Raw genomic sequence first — 26,047 nt, 5'->3', positions numbered from 1 at the left:
TGTCAGCCAGTGTCAGCCCACATTGCGTGCGAACAAGTGCCCGTTGCGCTTGTCATCTGTGCTGGTACATTATCACTGCCGTCACGCTACGCGGTTATGGCAGCCACCACCTCAGCGAAGCGACAGCAGCAGCCGGCGAATGATTTGGAAACGAAGGCGAAGATACTGAAGGAGGTCGGCAAAGGTGTTTCTCGGCAAGAGATAATGAAAAAGTACGGAGTGAAAAGGAGCACATTAAGTGACTACATAAAGAACAAAGCAAACATTTTGGAAGCATCTGACAGTGGCAAATTCAGTGGAGCAAGCAAAAGACTGAGGACAGTACACCCGGAACTGGAGACAGCACTGCTGCGATGGATCGCAGATATGCGTAATGGACAGCTTCCATTGAGCGGACTGCTGATCTGACAGCAGGCTGAAAGATATGCATTCAAAATGAACATCGACTCTTTCAGTGCGTCTGAAGGGTGGTTCGCACGTCTTAAAGGAAGGCATGGGTTGACCTTTCGAAACGTGTGGAGACAGAAGGCAGCGGTGGATGAGCGTTGTATCACTGATTGGAAGACGACCGAGCTTCCCCAATAATTGGCTCGCAACGAACCAGCAGATGTCTTCAATGCCGACAAGACAGCCCTTTTCTTCAAGGCCTTGCCGGACAAGACGATCACATTCAAGGGTGACCCATGTGTTGGAGGCAAGAGAAGCAAAGAAAGGGTCACTGTGCTTCTAGCCACAATCATGTTGGGCATGGAGCGCCTACCACTTCTAGTAATTGGGAAGGCAAAGCAACCGAGGTGCTTCAAAAACATTCGCCGTCTGCCTGTGGACTATAAATCTAACACAAAGGCCTGGATGAACTCTGATATTTTTCAAGCTTGGATGCGGCAGCTCGACCGGCGCTTCTCTGCCAAAAATCGCAAGGTTTTGTTCGTGGTGGATAACTGCAGCGCACACACTAGTGTGACTGGGCTGCAGTGCGTCGAACTCGTATTTCTGCCTCCAAATGTGACGGCTGCTCTGCAGCCACTGGATCAGAGCATCATTCAGCATGTCAAAACTAAATACCGACGACATGTCATGGAACGGCTGCTGCTCTGCGAAGAGGCAGGTCGAGAATATGACATAAACCTCCTCAGCGCAATCCATATTTTAGTGCATGTATGGAGCAGCATGTCGGCGGAGGTATTAGTGAACTCCTTCCAACACAGCGGGTTCGTCCACCTTGACGACCGCGTTTACTTCCCGAGGCCACTCCAGAAGGCACTGAAAGAATGGATGACGAAGTGGATGAGAGCCGGTTGGAGTTTCTCCTCCCTCCCGATGTCCAGCTTGCCGACTACGTGGCAATAGATGATGGTGTTGCTGTTTCTGGCATGCTAACTGACGATGATAACATATCCAAAGTGCTTGACGGCGATGAAAATGACTGTTCTGATGATGACTGTAACGACCAGCCGTCGCGGTGTCGTACAGTGCAGGAGGCCGCTGATGCCCTCGCTGTACTCGAGGAATTCTGTGTCACAGCTCGTGACAGTGAGCGTGCGCTCCATCACCTGATGGGGTTAAAGAAAATAGTTTTAGTACAGATTCCGGCGACGAAGCAAACCAAAATAACGCAGTTTTTCGTGTGAAATAAAGGTATGTGTATGCCCAGTGCATTTTTCTGTTGTTTTTATGGTAAATTCGATAATCCGGAATTCGGTTAACTTGGGACATTTTTGCCGGTCCCTTGCGATCCGGATTAACAAGGTTTTACTGTATCACTAAAAAAGACGTCTACACTCTTCCCAGAATCGATGATGCCTTAGATTGCCTCCATGAAGCTAAATACTTTTCTTCCATCGATTTACGGTCCGGGTATTGGCAGATCGCTGCTGACGAGCAGGACACTGAAAAAACCGCCTTTGTCACACCAGACGGCTTGTACCACTTTAAAGTCATGCCGTTTGGTCTCTGCAATGCACCGGCGACCTTTGAACGAATGATGGACTCCCTACTAATGCGGATTTAAATGGACAACCTGCCTGTGCTACCTAGACGATGTCGCCGTTTTCTCGCCGTGCTCTTCTTCGCACCTTGAACGCCTCACCAGTATTTTCAATGTATTCCGTATGGCCGGCCTCCAGCTCAATTCATCGAAATGCCAGTTTGGTCGCAGCCAACTCACCATTCTTGGACACATAGTTGACGCCTCCGGAGTGCGACCTGATCCGGCAAAAATTCACGCCGTCAAAGACTTTCCGCGTCCCCGGTCTCCGAAGGATGTGCGCGCAGCTTTGTCGGCCTCTGCTCTTACTTTCGCCGCTTTATCAGAAATTTTGCCCGTATCGATCGTCCTCTCACCGACCTACTTAAGAAAGACGCCGCTTTCACGTGGGGCCCTGACCAGCAAGGTGCGTTTTCAACGCTTATAAGCTTACTGACGTCTCCCCCTGTCTTCAGCTTCCACTGAAGTTCGCACAGATGCCTGCGGATATGGGATCGGTGCAGTGCTGACTCAACGCCAACATGGCAATGACCGCGTTATCGCATATGCTAGCCGCCTTCTCTCCAACGCCGAACGCAATTATACGATTACTGAGCGCGAGTGTCTCGCCCTTATATGGGCTGTCACTAAATTCCGACCTTACTTATTTGGTCGTCCATTCTCAGTTGTAACCGCCCATCATGCGCTTTGTTGGTTGTCATCTCTGAGAGATCCCTCCGGCCATCTTGGTCGTTGGGCTTTGCGCTTTCAAGAATACTCCTACAACGTCGTCTACAAGTCTGGGCGCCTTCATTAAGATGCTGATCGTTTGTCTCGCTATCCTGCAGAACCCCCCGATCTCAGTGACACAGAGGCAATTCCCTGTGTCTTCACCCTCTCAAATCTCGCCAACACAGCAGGCGAGCAGCGCAACGATCCATCTTTAAGATCCATCATTGAAGGCCTGACATCCGGAAGAACAGATTCTTCTCTGCAACGTTTTGTTGTACAGGATGGAGTGCTCTACCGCCGTAACTTTCATAATGACGGTCCTCCCCTCCTCTTGGTGATTCCCAAAAAGCTCCGCTGCTCTGTTATTGAAGAACTCCACGACCTGCCCACAGCTGGCCATCTCGGTGTGTCTCGCACTTACGACCGGATACGGCGTCGTTTTTTTTGGCCAGGACTATACCGCAGCATCCCGCACTACATTGCAGCCTGCGACACGCGTCAGCGTAGGAAAAAATCATTGCGGCCACCAGCTGGCCTTTTCCAACCTATCGACATGCCCCTGGAACCAGTTTATCGTGTTGGGCTTGACCTTCTTGGCCCCTTCCCGACGTCACGGTCGGGTCACAAATGAATTGTAGTGGCAACAGATTATGCAACACGTTATGCCATCACACGTGCTTTACACACGAGCTGCGCTACAGATGTCGCTGACTTTCTTCTACACAGCGTCATTCTCCATCACGGCGCTCCTCGTCAATCACCGACCGCGGCTGCTACTTTTTGTCTCGAGTTGTTGAAGACATCCTGCACTCATGTTCTACGAAGCATAAGCTCACGACCACGTACCATCTCCAAACCAACGGCCTTACCGAGCGCTTCAACCGCACACTTACGGACATGTTATCTATGTATGTATCACCTGATCACCAAGACTGGGACCTCGCTCTTCCATATGAGACCTTTGCTTACAATTCTTCCAAGCACGACACGATTGGGTATTCACCCTTCTTCCTGCTCTTTGGCAGGCACCCCGCTTTACCTTTGGACACGCTGGTTCCTCCGGCTGGCCGCCCCTTAACTACCTACGCAAGTGACGCCATTGCGCAAGCCACTGAAGCGCGCCAAGTAGCCCGTAGTTGGCTCCTCACCTCTCAGACTTCTCAGAAGTCTGCCTACGATAGGCGACATCGCCACATAACCTATGGCCCTGGGTCCTTGGTTCTTTTATGGTCTCCTGCACGCCACATCGGTCTCTCCGAGAAACTTTTGTCTCCCTATAGCAGCCCTTATCGGGTGGTGCGCCAAGTCACTGACGTGACTTATGAACTTGCCCCTCTTGTGCCCACGGCCTCCTCTCACCCCATAACTGACATTGTCCATGTTTCGCGCCTGAAGCCATACGAACTGATGCCTTCTTTGTCAGATTAACGCCGGGACGACGCTTACACAGCCGAGGGGTCATGTTACGCGATGAGGAAGACTGTTTCCTTCTTTTGCCTCGCGGAAGGGACAAGGTGATGACGAAGAAGTGGGACTGGTTCCGTATTGCTGCTTGCTGCTATGCCACTTGAGGCTGTTGTAAGCTGCTGTAAATACACTGTTGTAAATACATCGAGTTTCCACATAACAATATAATCATATTGCTGTCAAGCTGGCCCAATGATTTTGCTGCAATCTGAACCAAACACTAAGGCCAAATTTACCTTGCAAAAACCGTATGCATATATGAATAGTGAATCTTAAGCTCGAAGCGAATACAGCAGGCAACAGATATTTAGGACTCTAAAAACTTGGACTTTCAACGCAGTTTAGAATCTACTCAGTAATGGTCGTGCACCTCACAGGAACATGCAGACGACAGACATTTCAGACCCTTTGGAGACCAAATGTTTGATTATTCGGACTAAAACAGCTTCAGTCAATACTGTGGAGATTTTTTTTTTTTTTGACCCAGAATTTGTTTTGTCACTCCCAACATAGGCACTAACAAGTTTCACTGTTGTTGCCAACCGGCCCTTTGCCACTGTTACCCGCTGTGAAAGAAGCCATCTTGAAGTTAAATGAAGTTAATTAAATAAACTGCTTCGTATAGGCTAGACTACTCGTTCCCCATGACCCGCTCATTACTGTTATTAAAGATGCCTGTCTCACTACGAACCCTCTGTCATTGTGGTCTGGTGCGACCATGCTAAAACCGAGGCAATGGCACAATCTGGCACAGGGTACATGGGGACAGAGGGTTCTGTTGTCACAGACGCATTCTCCTTATAGCAGCTTCTGTTGCGGTCTTCGCGCAGCACGTGGCATCCACTGCGGCACGTTAGTGAAGCACCCCGCACCCGCGTTGCACAGTCTGGTATTGGCTATGTGAGGTCGCGCAGACATGACAAAACCATGGCTATGGCGCAAATAAAACCCAACACAGCAAAATATCATTAATTCGACCCCCATTAAATAAAAAATTCACCTAATTCGAACCAAGAGCACAGTCCCAACCACTGCCTATACAGCCTATGGCGTCTTAATGCTCGTTAATTCCAAAAATAGGCAGGTTCAGCTTGGATTGGTTAATTCGAACAGGGGATCACAGCTGCAAAAAATGAACTGTCAACACACAAGAATTCAAGCTCTGTGAACTTCAAGTCATTAGCATTCTGAAAGTCCCCTTTCTAGAAGCAGTTCTTGAAAGAAAATCGGATGAACTTAAAGCACCAAGGGAAAAGTGATATGGAAAGGAAAAGAAAACTCTGCCCGTAAAGGTGCGTGTATCTCAGTGACTGAAATGAGTACGCATGGCTCAGATGGTCTTCAAAAGGTTCGAACAGTGATTTTCAACGCCGACATGTGGCCATGCGCAGTTCAATTCTGCTAGCACACAAGACGTCTGTGTGTGGCCTCGTTTGGTTTTCATTTTGACAGCACTGGGTCAATCCATCGGTTGACAGCTTCTCATGTGCATGCTTTCGCATTGCGAGCATCGTTTGGCTGGTTTGGTTGTAGCACTGCCATAATTTTTCGCTTTCCATGTTGGCTTTCTGTGACCAGATTTGTTATCACTTGATAATGTGCACTGACACCATTGTCATAAGCGGTTTATTTTACACCATATTGAAACATGGAAAAGCTGACTGTGCCATGGTAGCCCACTGTTATACATAACATACTCTAACTGGTATTTATACCCTTAAGGGGAGATGCTACTCGAAGACACTTTTTTTTTAATAAGGACTCTAGAGCAATGAAATTTTCTGTGACTATAGAGTTTTTCTTGCTCTTTCCAAAACACCAATTCGTTTTTCTGTAGCCTCAATAGTTCTTATTCAGTATCCCTGAAAAGTGGAAAACAATGCGGTTATTGTGCACACTTCTTTACATATAAATGTTTGCAAAAGAACATCGAAAGATAGCTTATTCTACTGTACAATAACTGTAGAACACCGAAAACTAGCCAGGATTTTCTCGTAGGAGCAGCCAGTATTAAAAAAAAAATTGTAAAGTTACAGTGCTTCAAATCCATGTGCTTCCAATTAGTTAGCTCCAATTAGCATAATGATATCTAAAGTATATTGTGATTACGAATAGATACCGGTGTGCAGTATATTCTAAAGAACAAGTGTGCCAAGTTTCGTTGTAATAACTCTGATAGAAGTGTGGAAAAATGTGTGCACAAACTTTGAAAATTCCCAAAAACTGCAAAAGGAGAAAACAGCAATTGAAAGTTTGAAACGTGTATTTACTGAAAAACAACTGAACGAGCTTGAAACTTTCCCAAGATGAGAAATGGCCTGTCCTGCTAATGTTCAACACCACTAGAACTGGCCAGCACTGTATGTAACACCCTCACGGTCCTTGCGACTTGAGTCTTCAGCACGAGCCCTTTTTGCCATACTGCGACGGCTGGCTCGTGCCTCAGCAGTCTGGCGGGCGGACATCTTTTTTATCCGCCTCTCATTTCTGGAGTCGGTGAGCAAGAGGAGCTGGTCACCTGGTAGCACACCAAGCTCCTCTAACACTCGTTCAAAACTTGCATGCCCTTCATTGAACCACAGCACTGCAAGTGCTGTGGCCATCTCAACAACCGTCCGTGATGCGAACTTGGTTTTCGGGCACAGCAGCCAGATTCTGCTGTTGAGGGATTCTGCCGCATTCTGTGTCTTGCCTTGGATGCAGCGGGCCAAGAGCTTCACATCCGTCAGCCGCTTGTATATTGGCAGCACTGCCTTCCCCTGGGCTTTCGTGAGGAGAGGTGTGTGTTTGGGTGCTGGCTGGCCGAGGGCTTCAGCTCGCCTGTGCTTGCACCACGACTCGGGTCCCTCAGGGCAAAACTTGTGGCTGCTAGCCCCATCACTTGAGCAAGAGTGGCAATAACTTGCCCATATGGCAGAATACATTTTCCGAGTGCTGCCTCGATTGCTGGTTACAGCTATCTTGTAGTACGTCTGTAACCTCATCACAGTTGAGTCCTTCAATTTTTCTCCTCGTGGTAGTGGTATTTTTAACTGGCGGAGGGCACTTCCGAGACGTTTGGCGACATGATTCGTACAGTCTTCCTTTTCAATGTTTAGGGGACCATAAACCAGTGCATCACAAACGGCAATGTAGGCTTTACTGTCTCCATCACTTAGAAACTTAGTGAAGCGGAGGGGCGTTTCGTAGGTAAGAGTTCGCTGCCAAATCCTACGTGCTGCCTCTGCTTCCATGGCATGTGAGGAACAGTCAACATTTTTTTCACATACCGGGCCATGGAAAGCCTGCCAGATTTCCTCCTCACTGGGCAGCTCCTTGTGTCGGCTACACCCGTGGCAATAATTTGAGAGTACCTCAAAATCAAGGCAGAGTCCCGTATCTAGAGAGACCACGGTGCCCACTCCATTGTGGCTTTTATGCCCTCTTTTCTGCCATGTTCCATCATACATGACTGCTACCTCCGTGCCACCAACTTCATTTTTCGTAATTTCTCTTGCCTTCCCCAGGTTTCTAATAACAGCATTCATGGCAGCTGCATGAACCTTCTTTGTGATGGCAGTAAAGGATTTGTGGTGCATCGGCTTCGGGAGGCCCATGATGACACAAAAACGCACCAGCTGCTCATTCCCAGCTCCTATTGCGCGGGCAGCTACCACTGCCTTCACGTTTGTGGCGAAACCATCGCGCGAGCTCCCGCAATCGAAGCCTTGGTTCACACTGGTATCAGCGTTTGCTGTAACTCGCCTTGACGTGTATGATGATGAGAGTACAGTCGCAGGGCACTCGGCGTTCTCGCAGTAGAATTCAAGGAAGGATGACAGTCCCTTGCGTTTGCGCACCGGTTCCCGCACAGCGAGTTGACATTCACAACATGTTGGGCAGGCCGCACCGCTCACTAGTGCCGTCAGCGCAGCAATGTCGCACATCACAACACTCGCAGAGCCGTTGTCGCTTCTTCTTTCCTTATTTTCAAAGAATTCGATCTTCTTTTCGGAAGCGCTGACAAAATTGAACGCGGTGACGAGCTCGTCGGATGGGTTGTCGTCGTTAGGCCTAGCAGGTCGGGGATCGGGGACGCTTCCTGCGAAAGTTGTCCTCTGCTTCGCCTTGCGCCTACCTTTAAACTTGTGCTTTGTGCTGTACTTCCGGTCGCGAAAACTGCGCTTCTTCGGACTGGCCATTTCGCAAAACAAAGCTGGAGAAAAAGAGATATAACAACGAGCGACGGGTTTGCGGCCTCGCGCGATGATGACCTGTCGGCAGACTTCACCACAAAACTCCGCGCCGCTGCCGGCGGCGACCAATGGCGGCCCCGAGATCGCCCCACGTGACAGCAGAGATGCTTGGAAGGGCCTGCGGAATTCTCGTTTCTTTTTTTTTCTTTCCAAGATACGAAACTGGCGGCCGTTGCAGAATCGAGACTACGGCTAAGCTTATCTCCACAAGCGATTGCAATGGCGTGCGGTGAAGCATCCCCAAGATCTCGAGGCTCAAAGATAGCCAAATTTCGCGCATTTCTGCGGATGTTTGAGCTACTGCGACCAATTTGGAAACATTTTTTACTAACTTCTAGCGCGGACTTCACTTTGATTCTTGTAGACAAGGAAGCAGAATGTTTAAAGATTACAAAACAATCAAAATCAAAAAGTCGAAAATTTTGGGTAAAAACGCGATTTTTCGACCCGCATCTCCCCTTAAGGGGAGACGCGGGTCGAAAAACGGCGATTTTCAGTAAAAAAGTCACTTTTGTGATTTTGACTGTTTCAGCAACATTGATCCTTCCTCTTTAAGGGGGGACACGGGTCTTTGGGACCAAAAAATGACCAAAAAACCGATTTTCTGAAAATGGCATTTTTGGAATCTGTGGCTATTAATCTACAAGTTCACCAATTTTCTTCTTCCAGAAGTCAGTATTTTCAGCATAATAACGAATTGAAATCATCGCGCGGGCTGAATTTGCGCAGCAGCAGACGATAAAACGGCACATTTTTCGTTGCGCGCAACTGCCGTTCCGCCGGACCGATCTCGGCCATGTTAGGCTCGTTTGAAAGAGCGCTTTCTGGGTTTCAATTTCCCGCCGCTAGCGCTTGTCTGCCCTCAATGGCCACTGAGAAAAATAACCACAAAGAAAAACGAAAACGCGGCATCTGATTCGCTGCTGAGCGCACGTGACTGCAACTGAGCCATCCGATTGGCTGATTCTATCGCACGTCGTCTGCTTGCGGCGGGCCAGCAGCCGTTGAAAGCGTCCGAGACGCCATTTTGTTCTGAGTCGAGACCGAGGCGAGACGATGCCCCTCAGTAAATTCCGCTCGCGCCACAAATTCGGCAAAAAGAAGAAGAGTGCGCGCGGCGACAACTTTCGGAACCGTCCTGCGGCACCCGAAAGCTCCGAGGATGTGCAGGAGCCAGCGGCAAGTCAAGAAGTCCCCGCGGCCGAAATAGGCCTAGCGAGCTCGGCGGCGCCTACGCCCAGCGGACGCGTCCGCCACGACACGACGATGCTGCAGCCTTCGGACTTGATTGAAAAGAAAAGAAAAGCCGAAGGAATGCTGCAGGAGCTGGGTTCAACCGCAGCGACGAAGAGGAAAGCGGATTTCATCGCCACTTCTGATGCCCGTCTTCTTGACGCGACCGGCGGTTGCCGTGCGGACGATACGACGTTCACTGTTGTGAGTTTGGAGTCGCTGAACGAACTGTTGTCTGCTGTGAAATGTAAAGTGTGTGGCGGGGATGTCCATATTTCAAAAGGAAATCGTGAATATGGTCTAGCCGTTAAACTCTCTCTCGCGTGCGTGATTTGCGGGGACATTTCATCGGCATGGAGTTCGCCGCGCGTGCAAGGCAGCCAGAAGATAAATCCGTTTGCCGTGAATATCCTTGCTGCACGCGCGATGCAAAGTACCGGACATAGGCAAACGGCGCTGAATGATGTGTTTGCGGCGATGAACATATCTCATCGTGGCCTGCACACGAAAACGTGGCAGGACTACGTAAAGAGTAAGCTGACGCCCGCAGCAACACGCGCAGCCGAAGGAGTGTTGAAAGACAGCGCCCGTTCTGTTCGGCAACTCTATAACGAGTTGAACCTTGACAACCCCGGGAACATTTCTGTCTCTTTCGATGGTTCATGGATGACCCGGGGTCATTCATCCCACATCGGTGTCGGCGCCGTAGTAGAACTTTTTACTGGACTGGTACTTGACTATGTAGTTTTCAGTAACTTTTGTGCTGGGTGTGAGCGTGGGCCCAAAGAAGGTGACCCGTCCCATGAGGCGTGGAAAGAAAGCCACTTGTGCCAAAAGAACACGGACAAAAAGTCCGGTGAAATGGAAGTTCAGGCCGGACTTGTTTTGTTCGAAAGGTCACTGGAGAAACATGGCCTTAGGTACACGACCATGCTCTCAGACGGCGATAGCCGCACATTTCTTGCATTGCAAGAATCAGCTGTGTACGGCTACATCGAAATCAGCAAAGAAGATTGCACAAACCATGTGCAGAAGCGGATGGGAACGGCCCTACGCAATGCAATTGCCAAGCATAAAGGTGATGCAAAAGAGAGCTTGAGTGGCAAAGGAAAGCTGACAGGCGACCTTGTCACCAAGTTGACATCGTATTACAGCTGGGCCCTGAAGTCCCATGCTGGAGATGTTGGGGCAATGCATAAGGCAGTGATGGCTACCTATCATCACGTAACCTCCAATGATACCGTGTCAAATCACACCCTCTGCCCGACAGGCGCAAACTCGTGGTGCCGCCAGAATGCTGCTGCAGCCAAGGGAGAGCCTGCTCCCAAGCACAGATACAGTTTGCCACCACATGTGTGCAAAGCACTTTTGCCTATTTATGAGCGTTTGGCAGACCCAAAGCTGCTAGAGCGGTGCCAGCAGGGAAAAACCCAGAACAGTAATGAAAGCTTGCACTCCCTAATATGGTCACTCGCACCAAAGGAGCGCCATGCGTCACTGTTCTCCGTTCAAGCAGCTGTTGCGGAGGCTGTTGTCCGCTTCAATGCAGGAAACCTACAAGCATGCTCAAAAATACTGAGTGAGCTAAATATGAACCCTGGCGTCCAGAATATCAGGAGGATGGCTGAGAAGGACAGGCGCCGAACAGCCGAATCAGTACGCAAGCGTGCCTCTGCGGAAAACATGCATCGGGCACTGAAAAAGCGGCATTCTAGTCAGCCCAAGCAGTCAGATTACATGCCTGGTGCATATTAGCTGTCTGCAAGTGTAAATATGTATATATCTTTTCGAAATTTTGAATAAATTGTGCCTAGTTTGTTTTTTCCCATTTTCTCAAAACTCAAATTTTGGACACTTGGCTGGTTTAGTTCGTCGATATCTCTGCATCTAGGACAGATAGAGATGTAATTCCTTTTTCTACATAAAGCTGAAGGTGCAGTGAATGCAATGATCGAAGCAGAATTCTTTATTCAAGCTTCAAAAATTTTTTATTTTGCCAAGTTAATTGAAGCATGATAGGCACGTCTTGAAGGACAACTTTCAAAGTGCAGCAAAATTGCTAATAAGGGTAAAATGGAAAAACTGCTTTGATCATTGCACTCTTTGGTCATTGTACTGTACCGCCATGCATTAAAAATGATGTTTTATAGAGGCGTTTTTTTTGCGCGAAAGTACTAATTAAATGAATAATTAATATTATTATCTCAGGAATTAACTGACATAGAGAAAAACAAGTTACATTTTTGAAATCAGCATAAAAATCTGAACAAGAGGGTATGATTTTATCAGGATTGGCTTTAAAATAATGAAAATAGCTCTAAGACCAGTGTCCCCCCTTAATATATAAAAAAATTAGAGCCGAAAACAGTCGCGAAATCATTTAAAAAGTCTGTTAAAGCACGCAAGGTGGCTAAAGAAGGGGCAGATACGACCCATGTTCAAGCGCGTGATGCATCAAATCGCGGCGTCGCACGCCACTGAAATTTTGCAAGGCGGCAGGCCTACGCTTTTTCTCCCTAAAGCTGGCTTTGCCGCTTCACAAACCCCCAGCAAGTAATAAAAAAAAAAAAAAGTTTCGCCGCCCAAACCTAGCATTTTCACTGGCCATTTAAATCACGTGGTGCGATTTCGACCACGCCATTGGCTGTCAGTGTGGGAAGCGGTCATAGCTCGTCTGCTCAATTCATGCGACGCGTAGCTCGCTGTCACGCTTGCCCGCTAGTTTTCTCTCGGCGTGTTTTCAAAATTTCACGCATTTTCGTGCTCGTCGCTGCGATAGAATCCGAGAAGAAACGTGACTTTCGGTGTCGAAAGTACCGATCAAACCACGCGTTCAAGGGAAGTCACCGGCAAAGTGAAACGGCGTGCAGTGGAGACGTCTGCAAAAGCTAGGCCTAACCTCGGCGGAGGCGACACTTTTGACAGCTCGAAGCCGGCTGGGCACTGAAGTTTCAGTGACAGCTTAGACGATTTCGTCAGTGCATTGGATAAGAAGATAAGGATCTTCGAGCGTTGAGGAGACCTAGTACGGCGAGTGCCTTTAGCGGCGAGATCGGTGCCGCGAACGCACTGGCGAGCGAGCAGCATGTCGGGAGCGCGGACGGTGCTAACTTTCCGTTCGCGAGTTGGCCAAGAAGTGAAAAGGACTCTCGTCGTTTCTAGAGCTGCGTTGCAGCAGTGTAGCATGTGCCACGTCCGTTGTGTTGTAGTCGTGCGCGGTGTGCAGCTCCGGTGGACGACGCCCTTCAGCCAGCCCGAGGGAGATTTTTGCCGTGAACTTCAATGCAGGGGTTGCGGCGCTCGTTATTGGTGCTGGATACAATCAACTTTCCCGATTTTGTGTGGTTCTTGGTTTGCCGAAACAAGTGCACCATAAGGAGTTTAATGCCATAACAAAAAATGTGCACCTTGTGGTTACAAAGCAGTGGCTGACAGAAGCAAGGTCTCAGCATCACTAAATAGCCAAGAAAGCACGCCTTGAGAATGCTGCTCACAATGTCACTGTGGGAGCAACATATGATGCTGGTGAATTCTAAAACTGTGCACTGTATCATAATACCCTGGCCTGCATTGTGTGCAATTTTCATGCAGATAGTGCTGCTACAACAGCAATAAACAGCTTTTGTATCTTTAAATCGCATTTTTCTCGAATTCGTATTTTGGGCCGAATATGAGTTTTGTGCACAATATTTTATGTCGTTATTTTAGTTCAATCAACACCAAATTTGGCATGCATAATCTTTAGGATGTGTAGAATGCAAGTATCTAGGTTTAAATGCAATCAGCAGTATTTTTGGGCATGCAAATTTAAAAAATTATCTGGTGCTAGCCACTAAAAACAAGGCACCAGATATAAAAATGTCTCAAAACATTGCATGCCAAGGGAATGTTGCTATGTTGCTTATTTGCACTCAGTGGAGTGTTGGGGACAAGAAGAACTAGTTGGCTCTGCCCTACCATGCTTGCTGCTGTGTACAGCAGCTGCACAAACATGCATTGTTTTTCACTTATGCATGGCATTTAGAATATGAAAACATTAAGCTATTTTAAAACTAAAAGCATATTTAGAAAGAGGAGATCAATCTCTATAAGTGGTGCAATTTTCATTCACCTAGCATCAATATTAAGAAAAAAATGTTTTCGAGTAGCATCTCCCCTTAAGGGGGGAGGCTACCCTTGAACACCAACTTTTTTATTTGAGGTATTTGAACGAAATTTTCAGGGTATGCTCATAGTACACACATCTGAAGAACTACCAAGTTTCATGGAGCTGGACTCATCGGTTCTCAAGTTAGAGGAGTATATCAAGATAGTTTACATAGGTCCCTAGGGGCGGGCCTGGAGAATTTGCAAAATGTGCTAGCAGTGTGAAATTTGTTATGGTCATTCCTGGATAGTTTCCCCAGGGCAAGACAATTCCCTTTTTCCAAATTTCCTCTCTGAAAAATTTTAGTACAGCCCCAAATTTAGTGTTCAAATTTACACCTGACTTAACAATATTTTAATTGACTGCCCCTAATTACACATGAAACGAATTGTCTTGCCCTCAGAATTTTACTTAGGTATATAACAAAAAAAACCTCATGAAAATCCAATAAGCGGTTCTTGAGCTATGACTTTCCCTAGCAGCCACACCGTGCAAAAAATTGATTCTGAGAAAACGGCTCTCAAAGGTTGAGAGGACAATAACTTTTTTGTTTCTCAAGTTATCATGATGAAATTTTCAAGACAGGCTCATGACATTAACAAATGAAAAACCACCAAGTTTCATAGAATTGTGCACGCTAGTTCTCAAGTTACAGAAGCATATCAAACTGGTTCGAATAGGTCCTTTATATCAAGCCTGGAGAAATTGTGAAAGGCACTGGCATTGTGCAATTTTTCATGCTGATTCCTAGATAGGTTCCTCAGGGCAAGACAAAGCCCTTTTTCTAAATTTTCTTGCTGAAAAATAGCATAGAATTGGATTTTTTTTATCAATTATACCTATGTTGATTAACCAAATTAATTATGACAAATTCCAGACATAATATTTTGAATACATGGGCTTGCCTTGCCCTCAAAAATTTATTCAGGTACAGTCGAGCCCACTTATAACGGCCCCACTTAAGACGAACACTCTCAATTATCACGAACAAGTCCGGTGCGACCATCAAAATATACGTTAGGGCTATGGCGCTCCGTCGATCTCGGCTACAGCGAACATCTGCGCGACTAGCCGATCGGCTACAGCGAACGCCTTGGAGCCGCGGACCACTTTCCACATGCTGAGATCCGTCGATCCTGTGCTCTGCAAGCCGCGACAATCGGCATTCCCGATTCCCCCGCGGCATTTCACCCTAGCATGATGGGCGGCGCAGACGCAGCAAGTGGTTTCCCGGTTTATCTTTATCGATCGCGGCATCTCGCCGGAGGAACGAGGAGCGGCCCAAACGCGACAAGCGACTTCCTGGGTTATCTCCCGTGGCATAAGCGCCGAAACGGAAGGGGGGAAAAAAAAAAGAAAAAGAAAGAAAGAAAGCTAGCCAAGTCTGCACTGAATGCGTGTCGCACCTCGAGGCATCGTGAGCAACCACGCAACGTTTAACACGTTGCACGAAACCGTTCAGAGGGCACGACGAGAGATCGTAAATCAGGCGATCGCAAAAATGGCGAAAGGCGAACAGAACGTACGAAGTATAGTGAACTAGAATACTTTCACTATAGTATGAAGTACAAAGACAGCCAACAACGACAACAAGCAAAGAGCCGTAGCAGACGAAGCGGGGAGCTGGAGACCGACGCGTCAGCGGCCACAGCAGCCAATAGTAGTCGCCCGATCCCCCGCGTTCTCGCGGAGCGCGCGCTTTGCCCAATCGCAGCCTTGAATTCGAGCGCGGGAAACTTGAAAGCCGCCACAAGGCTCTCAATCGGTAGCAAGCCACGCCTCGACCGCGCCGCCGTCGAGGGTGGCAGAAGAAAGCGCAAGAATTCACAAACAAAACAAGACCAAGATGGCGGCGCTCAGTTCGGCGGGAGAGGAATGGCGCGCGCGCGAAGTTTGGGAATTTTCGGCGCTTGCTCGCTGCTCCGCGGCCGCCGCCGCTTGTTAAATAATTAATTTCGAGTATTTCTACGGCGAGCTGGGCATTGATAATTACAGAAATGGTAGTTTATAAGACATACTACCGGAATATATAATCTTCCAAAAAATCGACTGTTTCACGATTTTTCGGTTTTCAAAGGTCGCGTCCCCCCTTAACAGGGCTCTTGAAAGGCAAAAGTCGTGGGAAACCCTACAAAGCATACATACAACAGCCCACCTCCTACATACCTAGTAATTTATTCATCCCCCGGGTCATTCATTCCACATTACAAGGCGAAAATGTGCCGAATAAATCCCAGCTCTGTATGTCATTTTCTCAAAACACAAATTTTTGATGCTTTGCTAGTTTACAAAAGAATATCTTCGTATCTAATGCAGATAAATACATTTATTGCAGCATGTTGCTAAGCAATTAAACTACACAATGTTGCAAACAGATTTCTAATTTTGTGCACTTAATTTAGATGGCTCATCAATTACTTTTCCCTACATCGAACTTCACAAAGTTGTAAAATGACTAATAACGCCTTAATCAAAAATAGTGTCTATGCTGTGTTCCTTGTACTGTATACTATCTAGCCACGCATTATTGTTTTCAGATTAGTGGTTTTTCTCTATTTTTTCTAAAAACAAAGGAGTTAAAGTGTGCAATATTTTGAACCAATTCATATCATCAGAAAAGTGGTTACATATTTGAAATGAATTTGAAAAATAAAGAAAAACGTTTCAAGTGCTCTGTCCCCCCCCGTAGGTTTGACTGCATAATGAAAACCCGAATGTAATGAAAAATTATACACTTTTTACAATTTCGTTATAACCAGGTCTAGCAACTATGTGCAGTGAAGTGAAGTGAAACGTGACGGAGCCATTTGCAAAAAGGCATGCTACTGTTTCGCACTGCGAAAAGAGCTGCAGAGGCATTTACAATTCTGCACCAAAGAAAATCACTTTCCTGACTAACAGATGTAGAATAACCCTTCATGTGCCCTACTACTGATTACGAATAGAATAAAATATCTCGAACACTACATTTTTGGCAAGGAATGATTACTGTGGTCATTAGCAAAAATGCAGCTTCTGACTGCTCCTCCAGCAAACATTAATGCCTAGTCTCATGAACTCACCTCAGCCAGAGCATCAGTCATCACGTCAACATTCTTTCTCGGTATGTCTCCAGTCTCGTAGAACTTGAGCCTGTCTTCTACTTGTTCCTTGAGCTTCAAGCCAAAGATATTTGTTGGCAAGTCTGAGAAAAAAGGAATAGAAAAAAAAAAGAAAAATGAAACCACTGAAAATTATATACATGTAACAAATAAATTTTTAACAAAAGCAGCATTGATGTGCTGTTCCATGTCCTAAAACACTAGTATGAAGCAATTTTGATCACCTAGAGACATTTTTTTCACCTATATTACATGCTTAGTCACCAACATAAGAGGCATTTCCAAATTCAGATTCAAAGGGACTGAAACTCGAGATATTTTACAATGCACTTGTCGAATGGTTTTTTGGACTAGCCTCTAAAGACAATGAAACCTGATACCAAATTAAAATAATTTCAGCTAATGATGTCCAGCATAAATGTAGGATTACACGCAGCATCTGAGAATTTTGCTCTTAAGGGGAGATGCTACTCGGAAAAACATTTTCTTTAATTTTTGTCACAGCTGAATGAAACTTTCATCATTTAAAGAGTTTAGCTCATTTGGTTCTTTGTTTACATACCACACAACTGTAAAAACAATGCATGTTTGTGCACACTTATGTAACAACAGGGAGCCCAACAGAACACCGAAAAATAGCTCATATTGCTCCAAATGAATAGTAGAATTCAATAAAGCATAAAAATATAGTGTCCCAGTACTGCTTTTTCTAGAAAAAATTTAAATGTGAAGTATTACTTTTACCACTCCCAACAAATAAACTTAAAATTATCTCATTGAATAAGTTTGATAAAAGGTCTGAAAGTTGTTTCTTTGAATTCAGCACATTCTAAAAAAGCATAAGCATGCCAAGTTTCATTGTGACTGGACAATGTAAAGTGGTCACATATTAGTGCACAAACTCCAAAAATGGGACAAAATGAGGAACAGAGAAAAACGAATTTGAAAGTTAAAAAACATGTTTACTAAAACACTAGTCAGTATATACTGATGAAATTTACACAGAATGTCAGGTAGAAAGCCTCAAACATATATACAAAGTTAGAAGGCACCAGCCCCATAGGTTGCCCCTCACAATCCCTGCGAGCAGACTCCTTCATACGGGCCTTCTTCGTTGCACTGCAGCGATGGGCACTAGCCTCCGCAGTTGCCTTTGAGGACATACTTGGGATACGCCTCCTGTCAGCCTCCTTGCTTAGAGAAAGCAGCTATTTTGATGGGAGGATGCCAAGCTCCTGTAGTACCTCCTCGAAACCTGTGTGCCCTTTGTTGAACCAAAGGACGGCGATTGCTCTCACTGTCTCAACTACAGTTCGTGTTGCAAACTTTGTCTTGGGGCACAGCAGCCTTATCTTACTATTCAGCGATTCTGCTGCGTTTTGTGTTTGTCCTTTAACACAGCACTGGAGCAGCTTCTCGTCTGTCAAGTCTATCTTTTGTAGACTGGCAGCAGAACCTTGCTTTGGGGAACGCTCAGGATGGGAGTGTGCACTGGTGCTGGCTGATCCAAAGCTGTTGCCCGCTTATGCTTGCACCAAGACATCTCTCCGTCTGGGCAAAATTTGTGGCTGCTGGCACCATCCCTTGAGCAGGAATGAAAGTATGATGCCCAGACAGCACAATACATATCCCTTACATTCCCTCTGTTGCTGGTGATTGCCACTTGGAAATAGCCTTGCAGCTTGTGGATTGTACCATCTTTTGTACCATCTTTCAGCTTCTCTCCTCTTGGAAACTTCATCTTCCGCAGTGCAGTGCCCAGTCTCTTAGCAACATGGTTTGTGCAGTCTTCCTTTTACACAGGAATGCTGTCATAGATACCCAGCTCCGTTACGGCAGCATAGGCTTTGCTGTCCCCATCAGACAGGAAAGTTGTGAACTGGAGAGGTGTGTCATACAGGTCTGTCCTCTTCCAGATTCTTAGGGCAGCCTCAGTCTCCATTGCGTGTGCCGAGCAGGTTGTGTTTTTCTCACACACAGGTGTGTGAAAGGCCTTCCAAATTTCTTCGTCGTTATCCTCCAGTGCCTTGTGCCTACTACAGCTAAGGCAGTAGTTGGAGAGGACTTCATAGTCTAAGCACAGCCCTGTCAGAAGTGAGATGGCTGTACCCACACCATTGTGGCTTTTGTGGCCTCTCTTCTGCCACGTTCCGTCGAACATGACTGCGACATTCGTGCATCCTGCCTCACCTGCAGTCAGCTGCCTGGCTTGTTTGAGGTTTTCAGCGGCAGCTTTTGTCACGGCAGCGTGCACTTTTTTGCTGATAGCATTAAAAGCCTTATGATGCACTAGCTTTGCAATGCCCATAATCACGCAAAACCACAAAAGCTGTTCATGTCCAATGCCGATCGCGCGTGCTGGGACCACCGACTTTACGTTCCCGGCCAAGGTATCCCTTGCACTGCCGCAGGCGCACGTGTAATCACTGCTGCACGATCGAGATGCACGGCTTAAAGTATATGCCGAAGAAACGACGGTTGTTGCACACGCGTCATTTCTGCAGTACAGCTCCAAAAATGATGCCAGTCCTTTTCTTTTCCCGGCCGATTCTCTGACCGAGAGATCGCATCGTCCGCAGGCCGGGCACGCCGCGCCGCTGACGAGGTCGTTTATCATGCCGATCTCGCACACAACTGTGCTTCCATGCTCGTCTGCGCACTTGTTATCGTCATCAAACATTTTTATCTTCCTCTCAGATGCACTGACAAAGTCATCCGGATAAAGCTTGCGGCATCTAAATCGGGTGCGGCCCCGTTGCCGCAGTTAGGCCTCGCGGCAGACTCACCTCCCATCCCCGGAGCTCTCCGCTTGCGCTTGGGGCATCTTCCTTTGTACTGATGCCTCGTCAGGAACTTGCGTGAGCGAAAATCACGTTTCTCACTTGTACCATGGCGTAGAAAGAATAAAATCCCAGACAGTAGCGTCGGTGCACACCTCGCGTGACAGGAGAACGAAGAAAGCGCGCCTGTGTCCGCCAGCGCGGTGGAATGCTCGTGGCCAATGGCGGCGCTCCAATCATACCACGTGATTTAAAGGGCCAGTCGCAGCGGTCGACATCGGCGGGAATTAACCTTTTTTTATTTATTATTTTGATCAGGAATGCGCCGCTGCCGATGTGGCTTCTGGGAGAAGGAGGTTGAGCCTACTCCCCCGCGAAAATTCAAAAGCGGGCGACGCCGTTGTGCAAAATGCCGCGTGCCCGAAATGCGGTCAAATCTGCACTTTCACGAGCCACCGCGAGTGCTTTAATGGAATTTTTGCTAACTTCCTGTTGATCCTCGGCTTTTTTTATACATAAAAGAAGAGGCTTTGAGGAATACAAAACGCAAGAAAACACAAAATAGACTTTTTCGAAAAAAATCTCGGTTTTTTCACCCGCATTTCCCCTTAAATACGGAATCATACACACGTTTAGCGCTGGGTACTCATAGTCATAATCTAAAGACACGTATCAGGCTTTGTCTTTTGGTGCAGCAATCATATCACTGCATGCATTTCAGAACGAGTTCCTCAATTCCCTGCCATTACCTGCTCAACAAATTTGCTGTTCTGTGCTATTACTGAAGACTTCTTTGCCTCAACATCAACCCTATACACTGTCCCAAAATATGACGGGCAATATGATTAAGAGAACCAGCTAAAACAAAAACTTTAAGGCCCACATACCACTGAAGCAGTCAATCCGGGAAGCCAGGGAACACTTGTTGGCCAGGTAGCGTGAGATGCGTCCTTTGTTCTTGGTCCCAGCGCGGCCAATGTACGTCGAGTGGAATATGAGGCCATACTTGGGTGTGTTGCCCCGCGTTTTGAGAGCCCTGCAAGCATATAAACCTTATTAACAACTTTCATACTCTAAAATCAATATTTTGTGAAACTACCTCTTCAATTCTGAACAATTCCAATAAAGGAGAGTGAAACCTTATTGACTTCAACTTGAAGTGGGAAAAAAATAACAGAATAACCAGAATGTTGAATTTTCGAACGCTTTCTCCTTCCAGCGTTCACATTACAGAAAATGGCGAAAAGATGAGCTGTGGCCGTCTGGTTTTGAGACAAGACATGAACAATGCGAACAAGCTCTCGCAGTTTTACATCTGTTCGATTTGACTGCACTCACTGCGCCAGTGTTGCCGAAAACAAACAGTGCCAGTTCTGGCAGTTAAGTGCAGCCCCGGCTGCATTTAACATCCAGAATCCCGGCTGCAGCTTATCGATAGAGGCGAAAAGCAAGGTGTCCGTGTGCTGTGTGATGTCAGTGCATGTTAAAGAACCCCAGGTGGTTGAAATTTCCGAAGCCCTCCGCTGTGGCGTCTCTCATAGCCTTCGGATGTTAAACCTCATAAACCAAACCAAGTGCAGCATTCACACTGGCTACTTCCAATATAAATGGCAGAGTGCAGGCCTAGCTGTCTACTAGCCTTGGGGTATCGCCAGCAAGTTTCGGTCCAGTGCGTGCTGTTCACATCAACCGGAGCTAACATCCCAAAGCAGTGTCACAAGTTTTCAAATAGCGCAACACAAAATTGTTGTCATGAGCCAGCCTCGACGCATCTGCACCTTGCAGCATCTGGCACAAAATGCATGTGCTCTTTTACTGAACTCTGCTCAATAAGCATGCATCATACCGCATGCACGTTTACTTCCTAGACGTGGTGTGAAGCATGCATAGCAGTTTCCTTGATGAACTTGGGCACTGTTCTTGCTGACAAGTGCAATAACTCAAATATCTTCACCGTTCGCTCAGCACAACGCGCAAACAGTCGTCTACTTTCATGCACCATTTCGGCACTGACCCGAGGAAGCGCACAGTTTTCCCGAACTTTACGTGGACTGGACTGGCACGATGTCTGAATTTTTTTTTTAAGCAAACGGCATCGTGCACAGGGTGGTATGTTGCATTGCTGAAATGGATGGTGAAGTGCAGTACCGCGAGAACCAGTTCAACGGCAGATGGAACGGATATTTTATAATGTGCTCACTATGTGTGCACTGTCAGCAGTACAGAAACAGAACTGCTCTAAACGCCTCCCTTCACACTGTGATGAAATAGCAGTGCAGTGACTCCTCCTGTGTGGCTGGGTCAGACGTGAGGAGGCATCACCACATACCCCCCCCACATAATACCCTCCCCACAGGGCCTTTAGAGTATTTGAATAAATAAACAGCATGTGACGAGAAGTTTTTGGTGCAATGGAAGGATGGAAACATCAGGCAGACGGAAATGAGGAAAATTATCAAAAACAGGAGTGGAAGCAGGCTGCACTATTCTGAAGCAGCTCAGGGAGCAATAATAATGGCATTTTGAATCAGGTTTAGAGCAACAAAATGAATTCTGGAGCATTCTAAATGTGTATTCGGGCCCGTTTCTTAGGGCAACCCCCTTTGATAATGGCATGGCAGTTTTCTATTTCAGAGATATAAAATTCCCACTTGACCGAAGAAAATGATGGAAGAAGGTGCTCTGTCACATGCAATGTGCATTTTTTGCAATTAATGCCCTGCTATTGCTCGCGGCTCATATTCAATTTACTTGCAAAACGAATATTTATTATGCTCTATGCTCAAATAGCTTTCAAAAGTTCTATTTGTATTAAGCCTAGTGCAAGATGTGTTGCACCTCTGCCACCGCTGTGCTGCCATTGTTCCCATGTTCAAGTTCAGTAAAACCTTTTGGCAGCTGTTTGGAGCAATATTCTGTTAATGCGAGGCTGATAACTTCCATTGATATAAGCTGGCATGAAGGTTAGGAAAAAGAAACAGCACCTATAAGGGCAACCTATTTTAATTTAAAGTTCACCTCGTCTAGCGGTTTTTCAGCATTAACGCTACCAGCAGGCAGCCAAGGCTGCACAGCCCCCACCCCAAGACCCGACTCCACGCACAAAAACCAGCCATTAGGAGAAGCACCATTAGGAGAAGCAGCCCTTATGGAGGCACGGCACACAGTTTATGTTGAATATTTCACCGAATGGGAGTTCCATAAACACGAACACCGCTCTCCATTTTTGAATGAGGTTTTCAAGGGGATATTTTGAGAGTTTGATATAAGAAAATATTTTTTATATATCCGGGATCGACTGCAGTTGCATTAGACATATAAAACACGCTAACGGATGAGTTTCTCTAAAACCCAGAAGTGTGAATAAGGTGCATCCACGTTCGCAGCCTGGTTCCTGCAGCGATATGCTGCTTGCTGCACGTCGGCAGCGCACTGCTCACTGTGGGTGCAGCGGGCCACAAGGAATATGTGTGCACACCCTTGGTGCACGAAGATCCACTTCGTGCCAAGCATAAAAAAAAAGGGCACTTATGCATAATGCGTGAGCTGTGTCATGTGAGCTAGATTTACAAATGTAATGATTCAACAGACATTTATTAATGCATAAGCATTAAATGTAGGTATGTCAGCAATTTCGTATCACCTGATTGTCATCACAATTATGTTCGAACGAAAACGAGTTATAAGCAAAAGAAATGGTTGCATTAGATAGAGTAAAAAATCTCGCTGGGGAAATAACTTGGTGCATGTGGGTTGATTAGGTAATTAGAGCTAATTAGGTCAATCAGATGACAAAAAAGCCAGGAGGGGTAATGGCAACATTCCAATAGGGTCACATGGTACTCAACTTTTTGGTGACGGGAAATTTGAAATTTTTGAACGCGAACGAGCGGTAAAGGGCATGATTTGCGTGCACGAATGAGTGGGAATGATTAGAAAGTGCGTAAAGAGAAGTAATAAACCAAATGCAGTCTGAAAATTTCTGAAAGCACTGCAGAGTCTGCAGTGCAGAAATCCAAGATCCTGAGCGTTGCTGCTGCACACGGTACATCGTGCGCCCCTTGTCGAACACAACAGACGTTCCGTTCGCATCAAAGTTCACCGGCATTCTATAATTGGTTTATAGGAAACGAAAGGTGCAGTATCTGTCACTCGCAGAATCCCGCTGACAACATAGCAATGCTCAGGCTTACGCATTCTGCAGTATTCTCGGAATTTTTTTTTTAGACTGGAAACCATGCTCAAGCTTATGCACGTAGTGCATTTCGTGCATGAATGCCTCCTTTAGGCAGAAAATAACTTCAATATGAATGGGAACGATGTCAATAAAACCTTGCACAATATATTCTCTGTTCTCCCTACACTGGTCCAGTCCAGTCTGCAGTTAACACTGCTGACCAGCAACGTGGGCAATATATCCATGGCACAACAGCAAAGAGCTACACATACCTAAGCTATGATCAGGGTGTCTAGCAAACCACTATTTTCAAAATCCCCGACTTTTCCAGGTTTTCCCCGATTATTTCAGGCAAAATTCCCTGACAAGTCAAGAGGCTATAAAAATTTAGCTACTGATGATAATGAGCATAGACAAATTCCCAACAAATGCTATTTATTCATCATATTCTGCAGTTTACAATAGTGAAAGGCTGTTATGAGTGTTAATGGCAGGTAAAAACGTCGCAAGGTTACTGAATATTATAAGTGCACTGATGCCTTAGCAGAGCTCTTTGATACTAACAGCTATGAAATTTCCTACAGGCCCCATGTATCAAAAAAGGGCAGTTTTGACTGGCCAAAATTTGGGTGCACATAGGGTGCCTCGATGTGTCGCACTTTAGGTTACGGCCGGTCTTGAGGGAAAGTGTGCTAGACTGGCAGTGCCTATATGTATAATAGTGGCGGCACCCGGCGCCCGCAGCCAGGAAACTGCACCTAAGTTGCAAACTTCCAGATTGTTGATAAATGAGCAATCAGCTGGAAAATAAAATTAGTTGAAGGCTTGCAGCAGCGAAATAGAGTTAATTAAGGAGAGACGCGAGTCTTAGAATGATCGAAAATGGACAAAAATTGATTTCGAGAGAAACATTTTCAAAATGTTTCAAGAAACGCGATAAAATCGGCTTTCAAAACGTCACGGCAGCCAAGAAATGCCGCCCAAAAAGAAAAGTTTTGTTTTTTTAGCTCCGCTGAGGCGGACTGGCTGCGCGCCGGTTTTCCGAAGGCCGTTTATGGTCTGATTAGCTCTCAATGCGCAAGCACGCCGTTCCGCGTCTCCTATCGGCTGGTGTGATCGGCGCGTCATTTTCTTTTCTTGCTGTGCTGCGTTCGCTGCTGCTTCATGCGCGTCTCCGTTACAGCTCGTGTTTCTCGGTGCACAGATTTGTGCAGAGTTTTTCCTTGCAATCAATGTGCCGGAAAACAGTAGATTGTAACCGTGCACGCAACGCGCCTTTGGAAGCTGTAAGAAACGGGCGTGAAACAAATACTAGAAGGCGCTGGCCACAAGTGTGCCGTCAAGACCCGAGTTGCAGCTGGTGGCAGACTTGTTAGATGTGCTGGGAACATTAAGCACGCTGCCCGATGACAACGTCGCGAGTTCAAATTACAGCGCAAATTGCATCCCGGATCATGGTACACCCGAGTTGATGCTGCCGCCGCGTACTACTCTATGACGGAAGTCCATTCGATCGGGAAAGTCCGCGATCCAACGAGAGTTTCACCTCGCCGTTAGCACAGAATGTGATGCTGGTACAGAGCTCGCTATAGTGTTAACGCATGAAAGTGTTAAGCACTTTTATTGCGCACAGGAAGCGCGGAGCCTGCGGCGGGATCGCGAAAACGTGAGGGGTCAATCGCCGGAGTGTCACAACGGTCCTCAGCTGTAGCTCAGGTCACCGATCGCTTTCGCACCGACCACTGCCAGCGCGATTATTCTTGCTTTTTGTCACATACTACTCTCGCGCAGCGCTTCCGCATATTTTATTGAGTACCCAACTCCCGTGCATATTAGTTCTTCTATCGTGGCAGCTCAGCCATGCGCTGGCGTCAAAGTAATACATCGCACCTCCTCAGCTGTAGCTCAGCTCACCGATCGCTTTCGCACCGACCACTGCCAGCGCGATTATTCCTGCTTTTTGTCACATACTACTCTCGCGCAGCGCTTCCGCATATTTTATTGAGTACCCAACTCCCGTGCATATTAGTTCTTCTATCGTGGCAGCTCAGCCATGCGCTGGCGTCAAAGTAATACATCGCACCTCGCCAAGGCGAGGTCTAACATACACATACAAAAAAAGCACGAATAACATACTTGCTATGCGCCAGCTTAAAATGAAAATGCACTGCAGAATATATTGTGCCATTTTCCCGGTTGCTAGACACCC

At 46.7% G+C, this 26,047-nt stretch overlaps 2 protein-coding genes and 1 pseudogene across 2 annotated transcripts in view; all 3 read right to left on the bottom strand.

Annotated features, from left to right (window-relative positions):
• The window catches only part of Nop56 (Nop56 ribonucleoprotein), a 62,256-nt gene that overhangs the window by 4,599 nt on the left and 31,610 nt on the right, over positions 1 to 26,047 (bottom strand). The window contains exons 8-9 of the mRNA XM_084591094.1: positions 20,549 to 20,697; positions 16,843 to 16,964 (exon numbers count right to left, since the gene is read on the bottom strand). Coding sequence (XP_084447220.1) covers positions 16,843 to 16,964; positions 20,549 to 20,697 — 271 coding nt within the window. The remainder of the gene's footprint in view (positions 1 to 16,842; positions 16,965 to 20,548; positions 20,698 to 26,047) is intronic.
• LOC146206432 (uncharacterized) lies at positions 5,215 to 8,615 on the bottom strand. The gene has a single exon (XM_084591093.1). The coding sequence runs from the start codon at positions 8,344 to 8,346 to the stop codon at positions 6,508 to 6,510; it is 1,839 nt and encodes a 612-aa protein (XP_084447219.1). The 5' UTR covers positions 8,347 to 8,615; the 3' UTR covers positions 5,215 to 6,507.
• On the bottom strand, positions 17,923 to 19,410 carry LOC146206431 (uncharacterized; annotated as a pseudogene).

The sequence above is a fragment of the Amblyomma maculatum genome, chromosome 1, assembly GCF_055883805.1.
Source record: "Amblyomma maculatum isolate TAMU_Amacu chromosome 1, ASM5588380v1, whole genome shotgun sequence".
In the NCBI taxonomy this organism is placed as follows: Eukaryota; Metazoa; Arthropoda; class Arachnida; order Ixodida; family Ixodidae; genus Amblyomma; species Amblyomma maculatum.
This window is presented reverse-complemented; position numbering and strand designations above follow the sequence as displayed.